The sequence below is a fragment of the Montipora foliosa genome, chromosome 6 (assembly GCF_036669935.1).
Source record: "Montipora foliosa isolate CH-2021 chromosome 6, ASM3666993v2, whole genome shotgun sequence".
NCBI lineage: Eukaryota > Metazoa > Cnidaria > Anthozoa > Scleractinia > Acroporidae > Montipora > Montipora foliosa.
In genome coordinates, this window is record NC_090874.1 from 43,003,889 (window position 1) to 43,023,888 (window position 20,000).

The 20,000-nt window shown below is 42.3% G+C and overlaps 1 protein-coding gene and 1 pseudogene across 1 annotated transcript; one reads left to right on the forward strand and one right to left on the reverse strand.

Moving 5' to 3' along the window:
• Positions 1-3,578: 3,578 nt before the first annotated feature.
• On the forward strand, positions 3,579-5,393 carry LOC138008697 (uncharacterized). The gene is made up of 2 exons (XM_068856002.1): positions 3,579-3,602; positions 3,852-5,393. Exons 1-2 carry the CDS (start codon positions 3,579-3,581, stop codon positions 5,391-5,393), a joined length of 1,566 nt encoding a protein of 521 aa, XP_068712103.1.
• A 2,466-nt stretch (positions 5,394-7,859) lies between these two features.
• On the reverse strand, positions 7,860-10,089 carry LOC138008700 (uncharacterized; annotated as a pseudogene).
• Positions 10,090-20,000: the final 9,911 nt, after the last annotated feature.

Here is a 20,000-nt window from a genome sequence, read left to right on the forward strand (position 1 = left end):
GTTCAAGTAGACATTTGATTTCTGAACAAGTTTTTATTATAGAAAATTCGAGACAAAGTAGTGCTTTTTTCGCTGTTATTCTCGTTAGTCTGGGAGCATCTGTAATCCCGTGGGAATTTCGTGAAAAAAGCAAACCACCTGTCTAGATGTGTTAAGGGGACTCTAAGGAAACATGGAAAATGTTGCCGGTAATTTTGTTACTTGTACGGACGGCGGTACGGTGGGTTTAAAAATGTGACGTTTATGTCCCAGCATGGAAACGAGGCTGGACCTTAATAAACCTCAAAACCCTCTTTTGGGTAACCGACATTGTTATCAAAATTGCCCTTACGAAGCATTTAAGTGTACGCGAGACACCTAAGTTTACTTTAAATTTATACAGCTGGTAATGTGACCATGACAGCATGGAAACGATGCTTCACTTTAAAAGCCACATCACCATATTTAACGTTGGTTGACATTAATCAGATTCACCCAGTTCAACGAAAATTGCGATTTGTACATTACCAGGTCTTAATTATAAGCAGTACATTATTTACTGCTATTGGTGATGCGAAATTGATGAAGAGGAATCATGTTACAAGTGAGGCCTCGAATAAGACGAGAAAAGGTTACACTCGGGAGCCTATTGGGCTCTTGGTACACTTTAGTACACTTGGTACACTTTAGTGGTTTCTCGAAACCCTAAACCATATTTCTTATTTTCCTTTCACGGAAATGTAAGTTACATGTTATATTGCTTGAGTAAAAGAATTATCAATCCGTGAAAAAAAGTTATTGTTACCCGTGGTCAGCGGCTTTTATCATCAATTTACAGATCCTCCATTTTGATTTACAGACCATGTAGAGAAACTAGCGTTAATGTCGCTGATGGCTAACGCCATTGATTCTGGAATGGTAGAAGCCGAGAAGCTAAACCTAGACTTCAACTTATGTATCATCTGTCAGAAAGAAAAAAATGAAAGTCTTGTCGAAGAACCTTCTTCGTACGAGAAAGTTTTCAAATTCATCTAAGAATGGGCTAAGTATGGAAATTTGGCGTATTCTCAAACTTGGGAAAAGCTGCGAAGAATCTCACCTCAGGAGCTTGAAATAGCACAAGCATCATGGCATCGATCCTTCTATAAAGATGTTGTTCACACTGGGATTCTGAAGAGAGCGAAGGAAAGGTGAGTTAGGGATTAAAGCTTGTTTCTGCTCGCACTTACCTCAAATATTTCTTACATTCTCTCCAAAGTTTTGCTTCGATTCTGCTTACTCAAATGTCAGAATCAATCCGAGAAAAATCTTTTTAAAACTTATAAAAAAAGGCAAGCTTCTTACTTGGAAAAGTACAGGGAAGACTCTGCGAGTGGTCGCCAACTGAAGACAAAATGACTGAGCTCAAGGAAGATCGCTCACTTTTTGCGCAAATGATGATGGTCTGCAAGGCACGCCCTGAGATTGACATCAAGGAAGCTGTCGGGGAGTATGAGTTCTCAATAGTGCCAAGGTCGATGTTTGCCGCGGATGGGACCATGCTTCATTGTTCATCAAAGATCACCTTAATGAATATTCTTGAGAAGATGGATCCAAGAAGAAAAACTGAAGGTAGTACTGAAGAGGTTTTGCCCGTTGTTACTGGGCTGTCAGCCACACAGAAGGTCTCTATTGTAGACGCAATGGCAGAGGTTCAGGCGTTTGACAAACCAGACTGGATTAAGAGATGTTCTCAACTTGCTAAGCATTTCACCATGTACGTCTTTGAGAAGTACAACGACTGCGATGAATTGCGACTTTTCTTTGACAGACTAGTAATTTACAAATTTAATGTTTTCTTTTGTATTTCTCGATAACCAGCAACCCTATAGTATACAAAAGGTTGTCAGTGTTGAAAAACAATTAATGTTTTCTTTTAGGTACGATGTGCCATTTTCTTTAAAGACAGAAACCCAGGTGTCGAGACAAGGTGGACAAGATCCCATCTACTACAAGATTACTGACACAACATACATCGCTAAGGTCCCAATGAAGAGGCGTCTTTCTCATGTCAATACCAAGGTGTAACTTACCCAATTTCTCGCTAGAAAGACATTAGAGAAGGGAAGTCACAGTGGAAAGGATGTTGTAGTTGCATGGGACAGCCAATGTGAAGCAACCCACAAAGATGTGGCATACCTTGAGAGCAGCCAAGAGGAAGCAGACACAAAGCTGTTGTTGCATGCTATTGATGCTACAACTTCGGGAGCTACGAGTATCGATATCATCTCCCCAGACACCGATGTTTTCGTGTTGGCTCTCAGAAGGTTTCCAGAGTTGTGTCAGAATACATCCTTTGTGACCGGGAGAGGGCAGCGCCATCGCAAGATACTCCTTAGTCCCATTGTTCAAGCTCTCGGACCTGCTAGAACTGCAGCTCTTCCCGGGTTTCATGCCTGGAGTGGGGCTGATATTACAGAAAGCTTTGCATGTAAAGGAAAGCTGGGGTGTTGGAAAGCATTTCTTGAGGCTGACGAGGATAGTGTCACAGCACTTGCAAATCTGGGTACAACCGTGCAACCAACATCAAGTACCATTGCTGCAATTGAGAAGTTAGCCTGCCAGTTGTACCAGCCAAAGACGCACATTTCCAGGGTGAAAGATATTAGATGGTTCCTGTTCCGGAAGAAGCAAGCCCAATCGGAAAAACTACCTCCAACGCAAGCTGCATTGAAGGAGGCCATATTGCAAGCACATTACCAGACAATGGTATGGAACAATGACAAGGTGCCGAATCCAGAGCTGCCGTCATCAGAGACTTATGGATGGACGATGGATAAAGGTATGTTCTATATACGCATCAGTTTAACTTGAATTTAAGATTGTCTATCGCACTTACACAATTCATGAAAATAATTTCAAATAGGCACTGAATATTGTGTTTATTTAATTCATAAAAGGTGAATGGGTTCCGATCATGACACGACTACAACCAGCACCTGATGCAGTTCTCCATTTAGTTAAGTGTGGCTGTTCTAAGGAGAAATGTTCCACTAACAGATGTCAGTGGCGGAAGGCTGGACTTAAATCCACCGATCTTTGCAGCTGCGTGAATGGAGGGGATGAGCTCTGTGATAATGTTGCTGACAGTGATGAAGAGGACAATTACGAGCCAGATGATGATGGTGACGAGGACGACGAAGACGACGCGGAAGAGGGTGTTAATCAAACAAATTTTCCTTAATTTTTCACCATATTAAAATTACATTTTTCATTGAACTGAATTGGACAATTGGGACAGATTTACCATAGTTTAAAATAAGATCAAAAGAGTTTGATGAACGTAGCCTCGTTTTCATGTTTCCATCGTAACATATCCAGAAATTATTACTTAAAAGGTGCTTTGGTATGTTACAAGTACTTCAATGTGCAAGAGAAATATTTTTTGTATGACCCCATACATTAACGCAACCTCGTTCCCAGGGCCTTTTCCCTTCCCTGGCTTGGGGGTGGGGCGGGAAAAGGCCCTGGGATCGGCCAGTGAATCCTTTATATTGATTGGTTGATCGTTTTTAAATAATTCATGCAAAACTTGGCGAAATAAAGCTAATTTATGCATTATGCCGAAATCAAAATGGCGGAAGGTATGTCCACTCCGACGAAGGTTTCTCCTCGAAATCCAGCTTGCCGACTCTGTGGTGATTCTCATGAGAGTCGCTATATGCTACGAATATTCAGCAAAGCTGGTTCAGGAAAAGATCTGTGTGCCAAAGTCCATTAAACCTGTGGCATAAAAATTTCGGAGGACGATACGAGATCAAAGGTCTTGTGTAGGAGTTGTGTTTCATTCGTAAACAAGATGGAACAGTTTATTCAGAGAGCTCAATCCATAGAGAATACGCTGTCATAATTTTTCTTCAAATGTACCTGAATGGAAAAGATATACAGAATGTGCCAAGATCATTGTTGGGCGAATTCTTCTTGAGTTCTTTCCCAAATTTAAGTTCTTGAAAGCTGTTATCCCTGACCACATTTCTCATGATTACAGCCTACAAATGTCAGAGAAGTCCACCATAGTAAGCCTGCCAATCATCAATGCAAATGAATCAAAGTATGATGATTGTGTTAACATTTTAAGAACTTATGAAAAGTGGATTGCTGAAATCTATATTCAAGCAGGTTTGCTAGATGAAATGCCACACACAGATAATCCACCAATTCCTGAAGGACCTGCAGCACCTGGACAGACCAATGCACACACACAAGACACCCAGGATGACCCAATGAGAGATATGAAGATTGCATTTGCAGGTGATCAGCTAACTCGTGTGAGATTTGCAGGTGCCAAAGATTTGCTGTCTGGTTCTCACACAGCGGCTGATCGTTTTGAACACTGCTCGCCCTTTAAGCCGGTTATGTGGCATACCAAAGCTTCCCTTTTACAGTATTCATACTCATTTCTTCACAAAGCAGAATCTGTCAATCAAGTTGGCACCTTAAAATACTTCAGGGAGAAATTCAACAGAAGGAATGCTACCCCTTCCAAAGTTCTTGACTCCTATGAAGGGAGCGAAGAGTTGTTCCTCAGTGTGGGGAAAGCTTACATTGTAACTGCTGCCCTGAATTTTTTTGGGATGTCAGACCTTGAGGAAAGGCCCTCATTACATCAATTCCCAGAAAACATTGCTCGTGAAACCTTAGAAAACAAGAAGAAGTACTTTGATGATGCTTTTGGCAAGTTCATTGACAAGTTCCTTTTACAGAAAGTAGATGTCACTGACAGTTGCAATGAGGATGATTATGTCAAGAATTATGCCCTTTGTTTCATTTTCTTGGCTATTCTTGTCATGCAAATGAAGGTCACTGCAGCAGAGGGAGATGGTAGCAGAAATCTCATCAACCAGAAACTCTTGCTGTCAGTTTTCAAGTCGATGGGGGCTTACAGCAAATATGCCATTGAAATGTTTGTGAGTATAGCCCAAATCGAGTGCCTGCTAACTCCACGCCTGGCTGAGCAGTTTAAATGGGGATTTTTTGTAAATTGGAGGGGTGGTGCAGGACGAAATATTGAAGACGACCTGGCCCAAGAAATTTCAAACCGTTGCAGTAAAAGCATTGTCCAGAGGCAGGGGCCAAACAAAACCCTGAACTCCATCAGCAAGGTCTGCAAAGCAACTACTGGCATCCATCAGATTGTAGAGGAATTTGACTCTTCTGTGGGGATACACAAGACATCTGTGCAGCATACAACATGTGACTCACTTAAAGATGAGAAAGAAATGGTGTCTGACTTATTGCGATTGAATCCTTTCAATCATATGCCAGCAAGATTTCACGACAGTTTCCCTGACATTAAAAGGTCTCCTCTAAGGTATTTAAACATTGTTGACTTTCATCAGTGGCTAGCCAAACACTTGGAAGAATTATCAACTTAGACATACACTTCAATGAAGATCACTGAGGCCTAGTTAATCAATGTGTTTTAGGAGAGTAAATAAATGTTCAGTGTTTACAATTTAAGATATTTTGATGTTGTAATCATCAGCGAAGTTCAATTCAGTTAATTCAGCACAGATATAAACGAAAAAGAACAAAATGTTTAAAGAACTGATCAATGTCATGGTAACAACAGAATTTAATTAAATAACAATAGTGTATTTTAAGAGAGTAATCCAAAGTTTGTAGTGTTTACAATAATTTTGATGATGATGTTCTGATCATGACCAGGGTTCATTTCAGTGCTACATAATTATAGTATTGTGCTCAGATACTGTTCAGTGTCATGGTAACAACAGAAAAAATGAAATATTAATAGTGTGTTTTCAGAGAGTAAATCCAGATATATATACAGCAGTTCACAGTATTTACAATTTGTGATGATGTTCTGATCGTCATCAGAGTTCATTTCAGTTCTACATACAGTTGTATAGTACTAAGCTCAGATACTGATCAGTGTCATGGTAACAACAGAAATAATTAAATATCAATAGTGTGTTTTCAAAGAGTAAATCCAGATATATCTACAGCAGCTCACAGTATTTACAATTGTTATGATGATGTTCTGATCATCTCCAGAGTTCATTTCAGTAACTACACATATTATTGTGCCCAGATACTGATCAGTGTCATGGTAACAACAGAAATAATTAAATATCAATAGAGTGTACTTAGAGCGTAAATCCAGATGTATCAACAGCATTTCACAGTATTTACAAGTTATAATGATGTTCTGATCATCATGAGAGTTCATTTTAGTCCTATTTATATTATTGTGCTCAGATATATGTGTGAAACGATGAAGACAAACTAATCAGTGTCACGGGAACCAGGGCTCAAACTTGACTTTTTAGTCTACTTGCAAAGTGGTAAGAAGTTTTCCTCTAGAAAACCGGTGAGACCACTAGCCAATTATTTCCAAATGTTTGCAAGACATGGATGATTCTAACTTGCAAATGTTTACTAGTGGATATTTTTCTCACTTGCAGATTGTCAAAATCACTCCCATTTTGTGAGTTTGCGAGCATTAATTTGGAGCCCTGCCATGGCAAAAACATGGAAATAATTAAAGTGGTACTATGACGAAAATCGCATCTTTCCTATCTAAGCCATTTTGAAACATAAACAAGTAGTCTGCTTGAGAAGAAAAATGCTGTTCACTTTTTTCAAGTATCTCTTTTCGTTCCAGAGACATTCGAGTTTTTAAAATATGCAAATTAGCCAAGTGATGATGTCATACACTCAACCAAATTTTGTTCTAATATGATTAAAAGAGATATCTCAGCCAATTTGTATCAGAAATTTTTGATTTTTTGCAGTAAGATTCTACTAAATGTTCTTCACAATATGAGCTTAACAGTTCTGTTACCATGGCATCATACTGGGTTCCAGACCTCCCCCATATTGTGAGCTTTTCTGGCCACCCGTGGCATTCCATTTTGATATTTGCTAACAGCACTTCATATGCATGATCCAGCAAGCATATAAACATGTTAGCACGACTTTGTGCCCTTGTTTAACATTTTTCAAGCTGAAAATCACTAACATATTGAAATCAAGTGGGTGGGGACTGGAAAAGAGTGAGTTGCCATGGGAACATAATTTTTTATAGCCATAGGTGTGTTTCCTGTAGAACTATTAGACTACCAAGTTTCAATGGTCTGCGCTGTAAATTGGCCAAGGTAGCTCTATTTATATACTCAATATAATATTGGGTTGAGTGTATGATGTCATTAGTCATCTCATGTGCATATTTTACCCAGTTTTCAAACTTAAATATCTCCAGAACTAATGAGGATATTTGCAAACGGTAAATAGCGTTTATGTTCTTTCATGGAATTCTGTGATACACTAAGAAAATCAAGGGGTAAAAATTTGATCATAGTACCACTTTAAATACCACTGGTGTGTTTTAAGAGAGTAAATCAGGATATTTCTACAGTAGTTCACAGTATTTATATTTTATGATGAGGTTCTGATCATTAGAGGCACTCATTTCAGTTCTACACATATTATTGTGCTCAGATAATGATCAGTGTCATGGTAACAACAGAAATAATTAAATATCAGTAGTGTGTACTAAGACAGTAAATCCAGATATATCTACAGCTGTTCACAGTGTTCACAATTTATGATGATGTTTTGATTATCATCAGAGTTCATTTCAGTTCCACACAGTATTGTGCTCAGATATAAGCAAAGACAAACTGATCAGTGTTATTTTAACAACAGAAATAATTAAATATCATTGAATCAGTCTTGTGTTTAAGAGAATAAATCACAATCAGTAGTTTACAGTATCTACAATTTATGTTGATGTTCTAATCTTCAGAGTTCATTTCAGTTCAACATGTCGTGAGGAGTGTGCTCAGATATAAGTGAACAGAACACATTATGTTGATGTTCTAATCATTGTCGGAGTCCATTTCAGTTGTACATATAGCAGTGTGTTCAGATATAAGCGAAAAGATTTGAGAAGAACCGGTTTCATCCCATATGCCGAATGATTTCAACAAGTCTGCTTCTGATGCAACAAATTCCACTCCCTCCATAACCTTTGCAGCCAGATCCTTATCTACAGAAATGTCAAATAGCATTGAAGCCTCTGATGTCCCTTGGGACTCATGGTCAGAAATTGCACTCTTGATTAACCTTTCAAGGATAGCACGGTTACTGTTAGGTGGAAATCTGACCTTGTTTCGAATAGCTTGGGGGAGATCCTCTTCAGTTCTTTTGAATTTGCCATCGCATATGCAGCAACAGCTCTTTTGTTGAACACTGGAGAATCCAAAGTAATCAAGGAGGAGTTTCCTTTGACAAGTGTCTTCTGATCTGCAATATGATTTCATTGATTCTTCTACATGTTTTTTTATTATTTCCAATATCAGAGTTGTTGTAATAAAGGGTAGCACATGATGAAAGTCCTGTACGGCCAGCACGACCGATTTCTTGCATGTAAGCTTCAAGGCTACTTGGTGGAGTTATATGAATGATGTTGGTTACATAAGGAGCATCAACCCCCATGCCAAGAGCTGATGTTGCAAATAGCACCCTCACCCTCGATTGTTCTTTCTTTATTTCTGATATTATGTCTTTCTTCATGCGACTCGTCTGGGGCGCATGAAACTGTGCAAACAGTCTGGCACTGGGTTCTGATGTTTCTCCAACGCACTGTTTGTCTTTCAATACTCTTTCAAATAAGCCATAAGCATATCCGCAGTATTTCAGTTTTAAATAAATGATTGTCATTGGGTAGTTTTCTCTTTGAATTGCCAGTTCATTGGCAATGGGTACAAGGATTTTGTCGTAGCTCTCATTCCCATGGTGATTACTCAGACGCAGTTTCTTGTCCAGGTATATGTTCACTCGGTTAGGGTTTCGTGCTACAATTTTGCAGTCATTTTTCAATCGCAGACTTTGTTTTAAGTCTCTCAATAAATGAGGCGGTGCTGTTGCTGTCAGAGCCATGGTAGGCACACTGGGAAAGAATGCCTTCAACACTGACAGGTCTTTGAAGTCTTTTCTAAAATCTTCACCCCTGAAAAGGAAAAGGAAACCCTGAGCTGCAGATCTTAAAGTTCAAACACAAGTGCAATGATACGTTTTCAAAACATTTTTGTTTAAGCATGCTTATGTAGTAGTATCTTTCTATTATGGTTGACAGGTTCAGTTGTGGTTCAGTTGTAAGAGCATGGCATGGAGAAGATTTATGATGTTCCAATAAGCAGAGTAAATATACATGAAGAAGTCAACTATATAGTTCATAGAGAAAAATCTGGCATGGTTTTCAAACACATAGAGAATAGAGCAAATTTTCTGCCGAAATTGTAGTCGAAACTGTGATTTATATTTCTCAGACACCGGTACAAGATAACTCTGTAACAAACATGACATGAATAAACAAGGAATGAATATTTTACGCATTTACCATAATTCAACACAGTGAGCTTCATCAACAATGCAGACAACAACATTGTCCTGGAAGACTTTGCTTGCCATTAGCTCTCGACCTTCCTTACTTAAAAGAGCCTCTGGATGGGTGAATACAATTGAAGTGTTACCATTAACCACATCTTGAGGAAACTTCGTTGAATCCGGGACCACGTGCTCGCTTGGTTCTTGTTGATTTCCGAACAAGTTATCGGCGGGTTCCTTCTCGCATACAGCAAGCTGTAAGATATCAGCGGCTATCCTTCGAGCTTTTAAGACTTCCAGCTGATCTTCAATGATGGAATTTAATGGACATACCACAATAACTATGTTCTTGGTGGTCTTCACAGGAATGAAATGAGGTAGAAGGTGAAAGGGCATTGACTTGCCAAATCCAGTAGGTAGGACTCCAATGACATCCTGACCTTCCAGCATATATTCGAAACACTTCATTTGAAGAGGTTTTAAATTTAAAGAAGGAAAATTACCGTTATTTAAAGAAAATTCGATTCGACGAAGCACTGACAAAAAGTCTGGTTTACTCGAAGAGGCGGCTATCTTGAAAGTTCCGTTTAAAGTATGATAATTTAGTACACCCAAGAAATTTGGGTGTTCTGAGATCACGTGACCAGCCGATCCCAGGGCCTTTTCCCGCCCCACCCCCAAGCCAGGAAAGGGAAAAGGTCCTGGGAACGAGGTTGACATTAACGATGGCTAAACAGCATCATAAGGTAAAGCCTCGTTTCCACGCTGCCATGGTCACATGACTAGTATATAAATTTGAAATAAAGTTAGGTTTGTCAGATACACGTAAAGACTTCGTATGAGCAATTCTGATAACAATGTGTTGCCCAAAAGAAGGTTTTGAGGGTTATTAAGGTCCAGCCTCATTTCCATGCTGGGACATAAACGTCACATTTTTAAACCCACCATAGCGGCCGTCCGCCGTTACAAAATTGCCGACAACATTTTCCATGTTCCTTAGAGTCCCCTTAACACATCAAGACAGGTGGTTTGCTTTTTTCACGAAATTCCCATGGAACTTTAAATCTTGACATTTGCTCCCGGACTACGTAGCGTGGAATAAGCCCAAAGATGTATGCTGTAAGCTAGCATGATACTTGTCACATTGGCATACGTACGTACATACGGTCGGTTGATGACGTCATGGCTATAAAACCAAAATTTCTCGCATCGATGGGTTACCGTATTTTCTTAACTATGGTGCTTCGCGCGGAGCTCCGTTATTACATGTGTTATATATGAACCATGGCAATTACTAGCTTTACGATAACTGGTTCCTACGTAACAGAACTTTCTACTCAGACTAGCTTGTTCAGTAGTGGCATCCTCGTCTCGAAGAGGCGATGGTTAGCGCTGGGGATTTGGGCAGGATCTTGTATGACTGTGTAGCCCGATCCTAGAGTGGCAGTCTCTGTTGCAGGTGGCGCAGACGTGCCTTGTGAAACACGCGCAGAGGCTGCGCGTTCTTTCCTCGCCGCTCTCATGCATGTAGCCTGGACTCTAGCTTTCGCGTCCGCCTTTGAAACCTTCACTTTGACACTTTGCCGCCATGTAACTAGGTTATTGGCGATGTCCTCTCATGCACTGGTGTCGATTAGTGCAGATCGCAAATCTCGCTTGATGACGTATTTGTAGCACAGCTGCGGCCGACCCACGGGACGGATGCCCTTCCGCAGTTCTCCATAAAGGATTTCTCTTGGCAGGCGGTCAGACTCCATGCGATGTGCATGGTCGAGCCATCGAAGGCGTCGCTGAATGAGCAGTGATGGCATGCTCAGTGAGCCAGCGCACTCCATGACCTCGGCGTTGGTGACTCTGTCCTGCCACCTGATGTGCAGCAAGCACCGAAGGCAGCGGAGGTGGAATGCGTTGAGTGGCCGCTCTTGTCTGGCATAGGTTGTCCACGACTCGCTGCCATAAAGGAGAGTCGACAGGACACAAGCTTGGTAGACGCACATCTTGGTCCTTTCGCTCAACAGGTCATTGCCCCACACTCGCCTGTTGAGTTTGGCCATGACAGCAGCTGCTTTGGCGATCCTGCAGCCTATCTCAGCATCGAGCGAAGTCGAGCTTGACACGGTGGAGCCCAAGTAGGTGAAGGTGTCCTCAACCTCCAGCTCCGTGTTGTCGATGGTGATGAGTGGGGGGGGGACTCAGCACCTTGCGCCAGAATGTTGGTCTTCCTGAGGCTGATCGTTAGTGATCGTTAGCCCAAACTCCTTGCAGGCGTGGGACAGCTTGTCTACCAGATGTTGGAGGCCCTCCTCGCTGCGGGATGTTAAAGCGGCGTCGTCTGCAAACAGCAGCTCCCGTATGAGCACCACGTAAGCTTTGGTTTTGGCGCGGAGTCTGGCGATGTTGAAGAGTTTGCCGTCTGACCTCGTCGGGACGTAGACACCTTCTGTACAGTCTACAAAAGACATACTGGAGCAGCATCGATAAGAAAATCCTGAACAGGGTTGGAGCAAGAACACAGCCCTGCTTTTCTCCACTGCTGACTGGGAAGGCATTGGAGGTGGCCCCATCGAAGCAGACCGTACTCTGTATGTCCTGGTGAAAGGAGATGATGATTGCCAGGAGCTTTGGAGGGCAGCCAATCTTCTGGAGGATCTTGAAGAGCCCGCTTCTGCTCAACACGTCAAAACCTTTGGTGAGGTCCACGAAGGCGGGGAACAATGGCTGCTGCTGCTCTCGGCACTTCTCCAGCTGACCGAGGGAGAAGATCATGTCCACTGTGGACCTTTCGGCTCTGAAGCCACACTGTGACTCGGGGTAGACTTGCGAAGCAAGGGTCTGCAGGCGGGTCAAGGTGATCCAAGCGAAGACTTTTCCAACGATTCTCAGAAGAGAAATGCCGCGATAGTTGTCGCAATCACGAAGGTAAAGGAAGGGAAAGGAAAGGAACTTTATTTGAGTGTCTAGTAGATTTAGCGCTGGAGCACTAATTGGGAAAATTGTAAAGTGAAATTAACAATAAACACAACAAGACAAATGTCAGTTTTTGAGGAGAGGGGAAACCGGAGTACCCGGGAAAAACCTCTCGCTGCAACCCACATATGACGCCGAGTCGAGGAATCGAACCTGGGCCACATTGGTGGGAGGCGAGTGCTCTCACCACTGCGCCATCCTTGCACCCCTTGTTCTTGTACAGGGTGACTACATTGGCATCTCTCATGTCTTGGGGGATGTGACCTTGCTCCCAGCTCAGGCAGAGGAGCTCATGAAGCGGTTGCAGGATGGTTTCCGTCGGGATACCGCCGCCTTGCCACAGGCGAGACCGTCGATGGCTATGACTGGCAACTCAGGCAGGGCATTGAGGGCAGTGTCTGTGACGATGTTCTGGGTTGAGTACAGTTCGAGATAATGCTTCACCCAACGCTGCAGCTGCATGCTCTGATCAGTGATGATCTCGCCAGTCTTTAATTTGAGCGGGACTGTTTTGACGCTCGCAGGGCCCTCATACATCCCCTTTGCCTGGCCACAGCCCGCTTCTAGCTGGATTTTGGCGCATAGGTTCTGCCAGTACTCGTTGGCACAGTGGCGGGCGGTCTGCTGGGCCTTGCTCCTAGCTGCTCGAAGGGCGTCGCGTGTCCTTGGGGAAGGGTTCGGCTTGTGGGCCAGCATCGCTTTTCCCTGGGCCCTCGTGACTGGCTGCATTTCTTCCCAGCAAGCCTCGAACCAGTCAGAATTTTTGCGTTCTTTCATACCGAATGCAGCCATGGCTGAGTTGTAGATGGCATCACGGAGGTGAGACCATAGGCGTTGATGCGAGGGCGACCCTTGGTCTTGCCGTGGTGGACCTTTCTGGGCTTCAGCCTGACCTTTCTTGCAACGAGCGAGTGGTCCGTGTCACAGTCAGCGCTGTGATAGCTTCTTGTGTGAAGGACACTACTGAGCTCCGCTCTCCTAGTGATGACGAGGTCTAGCTGGTGCCAGTGGCGGGACCGAGGGTGTCTCCAAGACACTTTGTGCAGCTCCTCATACTTAAAGTAGCTATTGGTGATACAGAGGCCGTGGTGCCAGCAGGGTTCGAGCAACCTCTGCCCGTTTTCCTTCATCCTGCCGACGCCGAAGTGGCCGAGGCAGGTAGGCCATACTTACTAATCGGTGCCAACGCGAGCATTGAAGTCTCGTAGCAAATATATGCTTTCGGAACTCGGGATTCCGGATAGTGTTTCCTGCAGTGCCTCTTAGAATTGATCCTTGGCTTCTGGCGTGGAGGTCAGAGTCGGGGCGTAGGCGGATATTATGTTTATAAAGCCCGCCGACGTTTTCATGCGAAAGGCAAGAATTCTCGATGACCCTCCAGAGGTGGTTATTGTGGTGGCAATCATTGAGTTCCTCACGGCAAAACCTACGCCGTACTGCCTGAGCTCGTCTTGGGACAGGCCTTGCCAGAAGAAGGTGTAGTCTCTTTCTGTAAGTGACCCACTGTGATTTCCTGGAGACAGTCGATGTTGAGTCGTGCCAGCTCCTTGTTGATGATGGCGGTCTTGTGGGAGTCGTCCATTAGGTGAAGGTCAGTGGAGAGACCAGGGCGCATGGTACGAATGCTTCAGCTTGCGATTCGAAGAGCTGGAGTCTTAGTTTTTTGTTTTTGACTGCTTGGTGCAAGTACTTGCTCGCTTGTCGGGAGGGTCCCCTAAGCTCTACGCACCCAGTAGAGAAGGCAAGCAATGACGGGGCGGCACCTTACTGGCTGGGGGCTTCCCAGCTTGAGGCGGGCGGTAGCCACCCAATGAAGCTGCCAGGGCTTTTCCTACCGTAGGACGCGGCCCCTGGCGCTGCTTCTTACGCCAATCAGTCGGAGCTTAGAACCGGTAAACTGCCTCGTTCCGTGTTGTGCCGGAGTCTTGCGACACCGCTGGAGTGCCCTCTCCAGTTTGCGCTAAGGCCTGGGCGGAAAGATAAGGAGACGCTGGGCTGCCCATACGACAGCGTCCCCCTCTCGGTATAACTGGCTGGGTCCAAGGGAAAGGAAGAACCAATACAACTTGGGGCTAGTTCCACTGCAGAAGCTGCCGGAAGGAAGTGCTGAGCACCTGCCATCCGCCTTTGGGGCTCCACTCCGGATTTGTCCTCGACGTTTACTCCCGAAGCCTTCCTGAGATCAGGTATAGCCGCAAGGCAGCGGAGGTATGAAATCAGGATTTACCCTCCCCTAGATGGGCTACCTTCACAGGCCAAGAGCCCCATCTACCCAGGACAACTGGTTTTAAGGCGCCAGTGGCTTCGCCTTTGCCCCTTCTCCTGTCGGTGGTGCCAGAGGCTCCTAGAGTCGCACGCCATTGGGAGCATTTAGAGAGGTTGTGAGAGCCCAGCCTCACAACCCACTCCCCGGCTATAACAGCCTTACGGAACTGTTTACATTTCTAATTAACATTAGAAATGTTACATTTCTAATAAACACGAGAATTTTATTTTTTAAATATGCACACTTACACCATAAAACATTGCAAACTACAGTAAACGATACAATGAGTATTGCAATACGAATGTGACATGAATTACAGCACTACTAAGCACTAATTGCATTAAAAGTACGTTTTCTAACATAATAGATAAAATAAATAAATAAATGAAATACGACTTCTAGCACTTCGAAAAACCATCTCTTTCCTTTAGGGTTACATTTATAATGATAGTTTTAAAATAGAGGAATCAATATTTAAAAATTCAAGGTTAAGGTTAAGGGTTTAGGAGACTCGTTGCAGCGGGGACAGAAGTGGCTTCCATTTCTTTGAATTTCTTATTGTGTTGTTTTCCAATTGGTGCGTCTGTTTCAGGGAAAGCAAGAAGTTGTTTTGGGTTGGGGATCGTTCTTTCGAACGGCAAATCCAAATGTAGTGCTTAGCCATTAGGCAAAAAAATTAATTTGGAGTTAAAAATTGGAGTCGTCTGGCTTCAGGCCTAAGGCCGTTTCCATTCCTAAGTGGTTCTCTTTTGAAAGCACGTGGCACGCCTGCAGCCATATAGAGAGGTCATTCCAAAAAATTTTACTTTTTTTCACATCCCCAGAATAAATGTAACAGATCTTCTTTTTTATCATGGCAGAAGGTGCATGTTCCGTCCTCTCTAATTCCTATTTTTTGCAAAAAATTATTGGTCGCTAGCCGTCTATGTAAAAATCTGAAATTGAAGTCAATTAATTTGGAACTCTTTCTACACGCAGCAGACAATAGGTAGGCTTTTCTCCAGTCAATTTTTATCTTGGCTGTGGACCCGATATCTTTCTGCCACCTCTCTTGAGATAATAGCGGTCGATCCGCTTGGTCAGAAATTAATTTCTTGTAAACTACTCTCGATGGTTTTTGGTGCTTTAGGAACGTGTTCATGAAATTGTCATACTTCAGCTGAGACCTCGGGATCTGTTGCTGTAAAGGTTTAACAGCAGAGATTATGCCAAAAAAAGTTAGTAGTCTGACTTTGAGTTGATATTCATTTTGAAAGCTGGCAAGGGAAAGAAAGTTGTTACTTGTGTTTCACTTGTGTTATACCTTTGGAAAGCCAATCTTTGCATAGTACTGGTGCATTGTTTATCCTTATTAATGCATTTTGCCACAGAGGTAGAGCTAGAAAGTGATCTTTGGACACTATTGACCCATTTGTTAAAGAAGTTATAGAAATATGGTCTGAGACCTTCTTTGAGAAAGGAATAATATTCCTTTCTCAAAGAAGGTCTCAGACCATATTTCTATAACTTCTTTAACAAATGGGTCTTCTATGTTTAGATTATCGATGTCTTTTTTGTTTAGGTTCCTTTTAAAGACGGCGTTGCCTCCATATGTTGCGAGTTCCAGATCAAAAAAAACTTTCCATTTGCTGCAGTTTTCTGTGTTCAGAGAAGGAATATCTTGGGAATTTTTACCATATACCGCCTTTATCTATCCAATTTTATTCAGATAATGAAAATGTCCTATGCATGAACTATTTCCTTCGCTTTTGTGTTTGTCAGCTTTATGATTTGCAATACTTCAGGTTAACGTGTTCACTTTTGTACGTAGATGTTCAGATTTCCAATTACAAACTCTGTTTTGATTGGCCACTCTAACTCACTGTGTAAATAGTTCACCCTGAATTCAAAATAAATACGTTTCGTTTCTGAAAAAAATGAAACAACAACATTCTTTTATAAATCGTACCGGGTATTCCTGATTTCTGCATTAAACTTAAAATTCATTTTCATTTACCTGTTCATCCATGCTTTTGGAAAAGTGCTACATACCACGTGCTTAGATTTAAACGGATACCTGAGGTAGCTCCTATACTTCTGTTTACGAGCAAGTGATCCCCTAGCTATACGATGAAATGTGGATGACCTCGGTACATTGTTAACCAAATATGTTCCAGCAAGTTTCCTCCTTTTTCTGCTTTTATAAAATAGACGTCTCAGCCTTTCTCTGTAATACTGATCGGCTCTCGGTCACGTCTATGTCGATGCACATCCAAATCACAACTAAAGTAAACACACTTTTGCATATCGAGACCTGTATTTCTCCTTTGGAATCAAGTCTTTATTATCATATGAGAGTCAAATATTAACTGTACAACCTTTCAAACTACATCACAATTATTTTCTAAAGAGCTGATCACAGTGTCCACTGATGATATCAAATCTTGTAAAACTAGATCTAGAAGCGAACTATATACACAAGATGGCAATGAACACGATCGCTAATATGGCTAGTTGAACGAAGGATATAAGACCATTACAAAGAAACAAACTTTTAAAAAAAATAAAAAATAAATAAATAACGCACTAGACATAAAAACTTGTCTTCTTAGTCAATGGTACACTGAGCGGGAGGCTATTTGTGCGCTGTGAAAATGGTACAAGCGTGAGGCCATTTTATCACTGCGCCAATGTTTTTACTTTGTCTTCAGAAGATTCCAATACGGCGTCTATGTTGTTCGTCGAGTTATTTTCTTTGTGGCTGTCATCGTCAGAGTAGTTATAGATAAAGTATCCGCTGCTTATTAAATAATTACTATTTTGACTGTTATCGCTTTCAATAGTTGCGTCCATTTCAGTTATATTTGAACACATTTCAGTTTCATTCATTTCGCCGAACGACCCGTTTCAAGGCTGACGCTCGACATCTTTAAAGGCGCGTTTACACGACAGAGGAAAAATGGCACGGGTCCGATAAAAAGTGGAACGGTTCCAATCATTTTTGTAAAGGATCAGTGAACTTTTATCCGTTCCGCTGCGGGACCATAAGCGCCTATGGTCCCGTAGTGGAACGGATAATAAAAGTTCACTGTTCCTTTACAAAAATGATTGGAACCGTTCCACTTTTTATCGGACCCGTGCCATTTTTCCTCTGTCGTGTAAACGTGCCTTTAGTGTGGGTCTACCGCGAAAAGCGTGTGCCTTTCTTTGTATGTGTTTTGAGCGCCCAAAGAAGAAATCGATTGAGCCAAAGCAACGTCCTTCTTCTGTAATCCAAACAACGCATCTCAGTGCACTCCATGCTTTTTGGGCTACGTGGTTTGCTTTTAATAACCAATGTAAACAGCGACACGAGCCTTCTACTGTGCATTGCCCAATCAAAACACCGCCACGTGTTTTCTATTGTGTATTGCCCAATCAAACACCGCCACGTTATTTCTACTGTGCATTTTGCTGCACCGGAAAAAAAAAAGGAAACTGAAATCTAACACCTTACGGGCCACTCTGTAAACAGGCGTATGAAGTTGAAATACAGTGACTTTACAAATATTGACTGGTTGACTTGGCTGAAAAGAATTAAGGAGAACAATGAATAGGAAAACGTCATTCCCTAAACAATTGACAATATGATACAACAATGTCTGATGCTTTAAAAATGGTCCTGTAACCAGGTGATAGAAACATTAAGAAATAAGAAATTCCCGATGGTTTGGTGTGGTTTTTGAGCAACTATGATGTCGTGATTACTCAAAATCCGTTTAATAGGCTCCGATGTGCCCTTGATGTATGGAAGAATACAGCAACCCTTTGCAGCATCCGGTGCAGTTGTTGACAGTTTTGAGTAATCACGACATCACAGTTGCTCAAAAACCACACCAAACCATCGGGAATTTGTTTCCTAAACCGAAAGACCCAGTACCGAAAGATCAGACTCGTGGCGCCATCTACTCGATTCCATGCAAAGATTGCGACAAGAGTTATATCGGGGAAACCAAACGCAAATTTTCTACTCGCCTTAAAGAACACCAGAAAGCGATGAAACATAAACACTCGCAAAAGTCAGCTTTAGCAGAACATTGTTTACGTTCTGGTCACACTGTCTCTTGGGAGGCGTCCAAGATCCTATGCACAAATGCTAATTGGCGCAATCGACGCATTCTTGAGGCTTGGGAAATTAACACTTGCAGGAATCCACTTAATCGTGATGATGGCATGCATTTGCCGCACGAATTTCTAAATCTTGTCCTGAGGGACAGAATTCAATAATAATAGACTCGAATTTGGCATACTATAAGAAACGTGTTTTTTGCGAATTATTTTTCCACTTTCCCCTGATGAAGGTTGAAGGTTCAACCGAAAGGTTGGGACTTTGAAAACATTGTACATATTCTTATACAATTTCAACCAGAGTAACGTTCTTATTTCTTAAAATGTCTGATGCGTAAGGAACTAAAAAATCACAGCTTTCAAAATCAACATGGTAGGAAGTGGTTGTTTCAGAACACTAACCCTAGAAAACAACGAAACGGAGAAACTCATTCTTTAACGCCGTGAGCCAAAAATGAATTTGGGTAGCTCGGCAAATGCTAATAATCCTATTCCCTCGACAGAATAAATATCACTATTCATTGACCTTTCCACGAATGACGCTTTCAGATGCATACATATGCATACGTATTTAACCACTGGGGTGAGATGTCTTGATGAATTACAGTCAACCCAGGTCATGCGTGAACAGTGATTCGAAAAATTCAGTTAACATAACGAATTCTTGTTTTCCATATTTGGGCATTTCCTGTTGTTTCCGAAGATTTAGAGCGACATTTCAAAAATCGAAGAGCGATTTGGAGTTTGCCCGCGCTTTTTCAAGATGTTCAGACCAGCGGCTGTCAATTCCTTTGGTCGCGAATACAAGCCAGGCAGACCTGTCAATAAGGAAACAAGAAGACGTAAATTCGTGAAAGGTTGCTTAATGATGAAATATGCGATAGGCGAGGCATACTGGGTTTGTCAACAATCCAGGAAGCTTTTTCAAGAAAGATTGGCATGTCCTACAAGAAACTTTCCGTCGTACCAAGTGAGAGCTAAACTAATGCCCAGGTCGAGAGGTGTAACGAGTATCTTGAACTCACCTCAAGAATGGATCCATCCAAACTTCATTTTTTTGATGAAAGCTCTGTAATAAAGACAACCGGAAAACCACGTCGTTAGAACTTATACTCGGGAGGAAGAAGGTCACCGACTTCTGCATCTAACTCTCCTCGCACCAGAAGAAGGGACGAATGGATAAAACTGCGTGGTCTTTCTATAAAGCACAGATTGTCGCCCTTGCAATTTCTTACCTCCAGAAGAATTCTATCCATATTAGCCGATATCAAAAATACCATAATACGCTTTGTTTGTCCCTCCAAAACAGTTT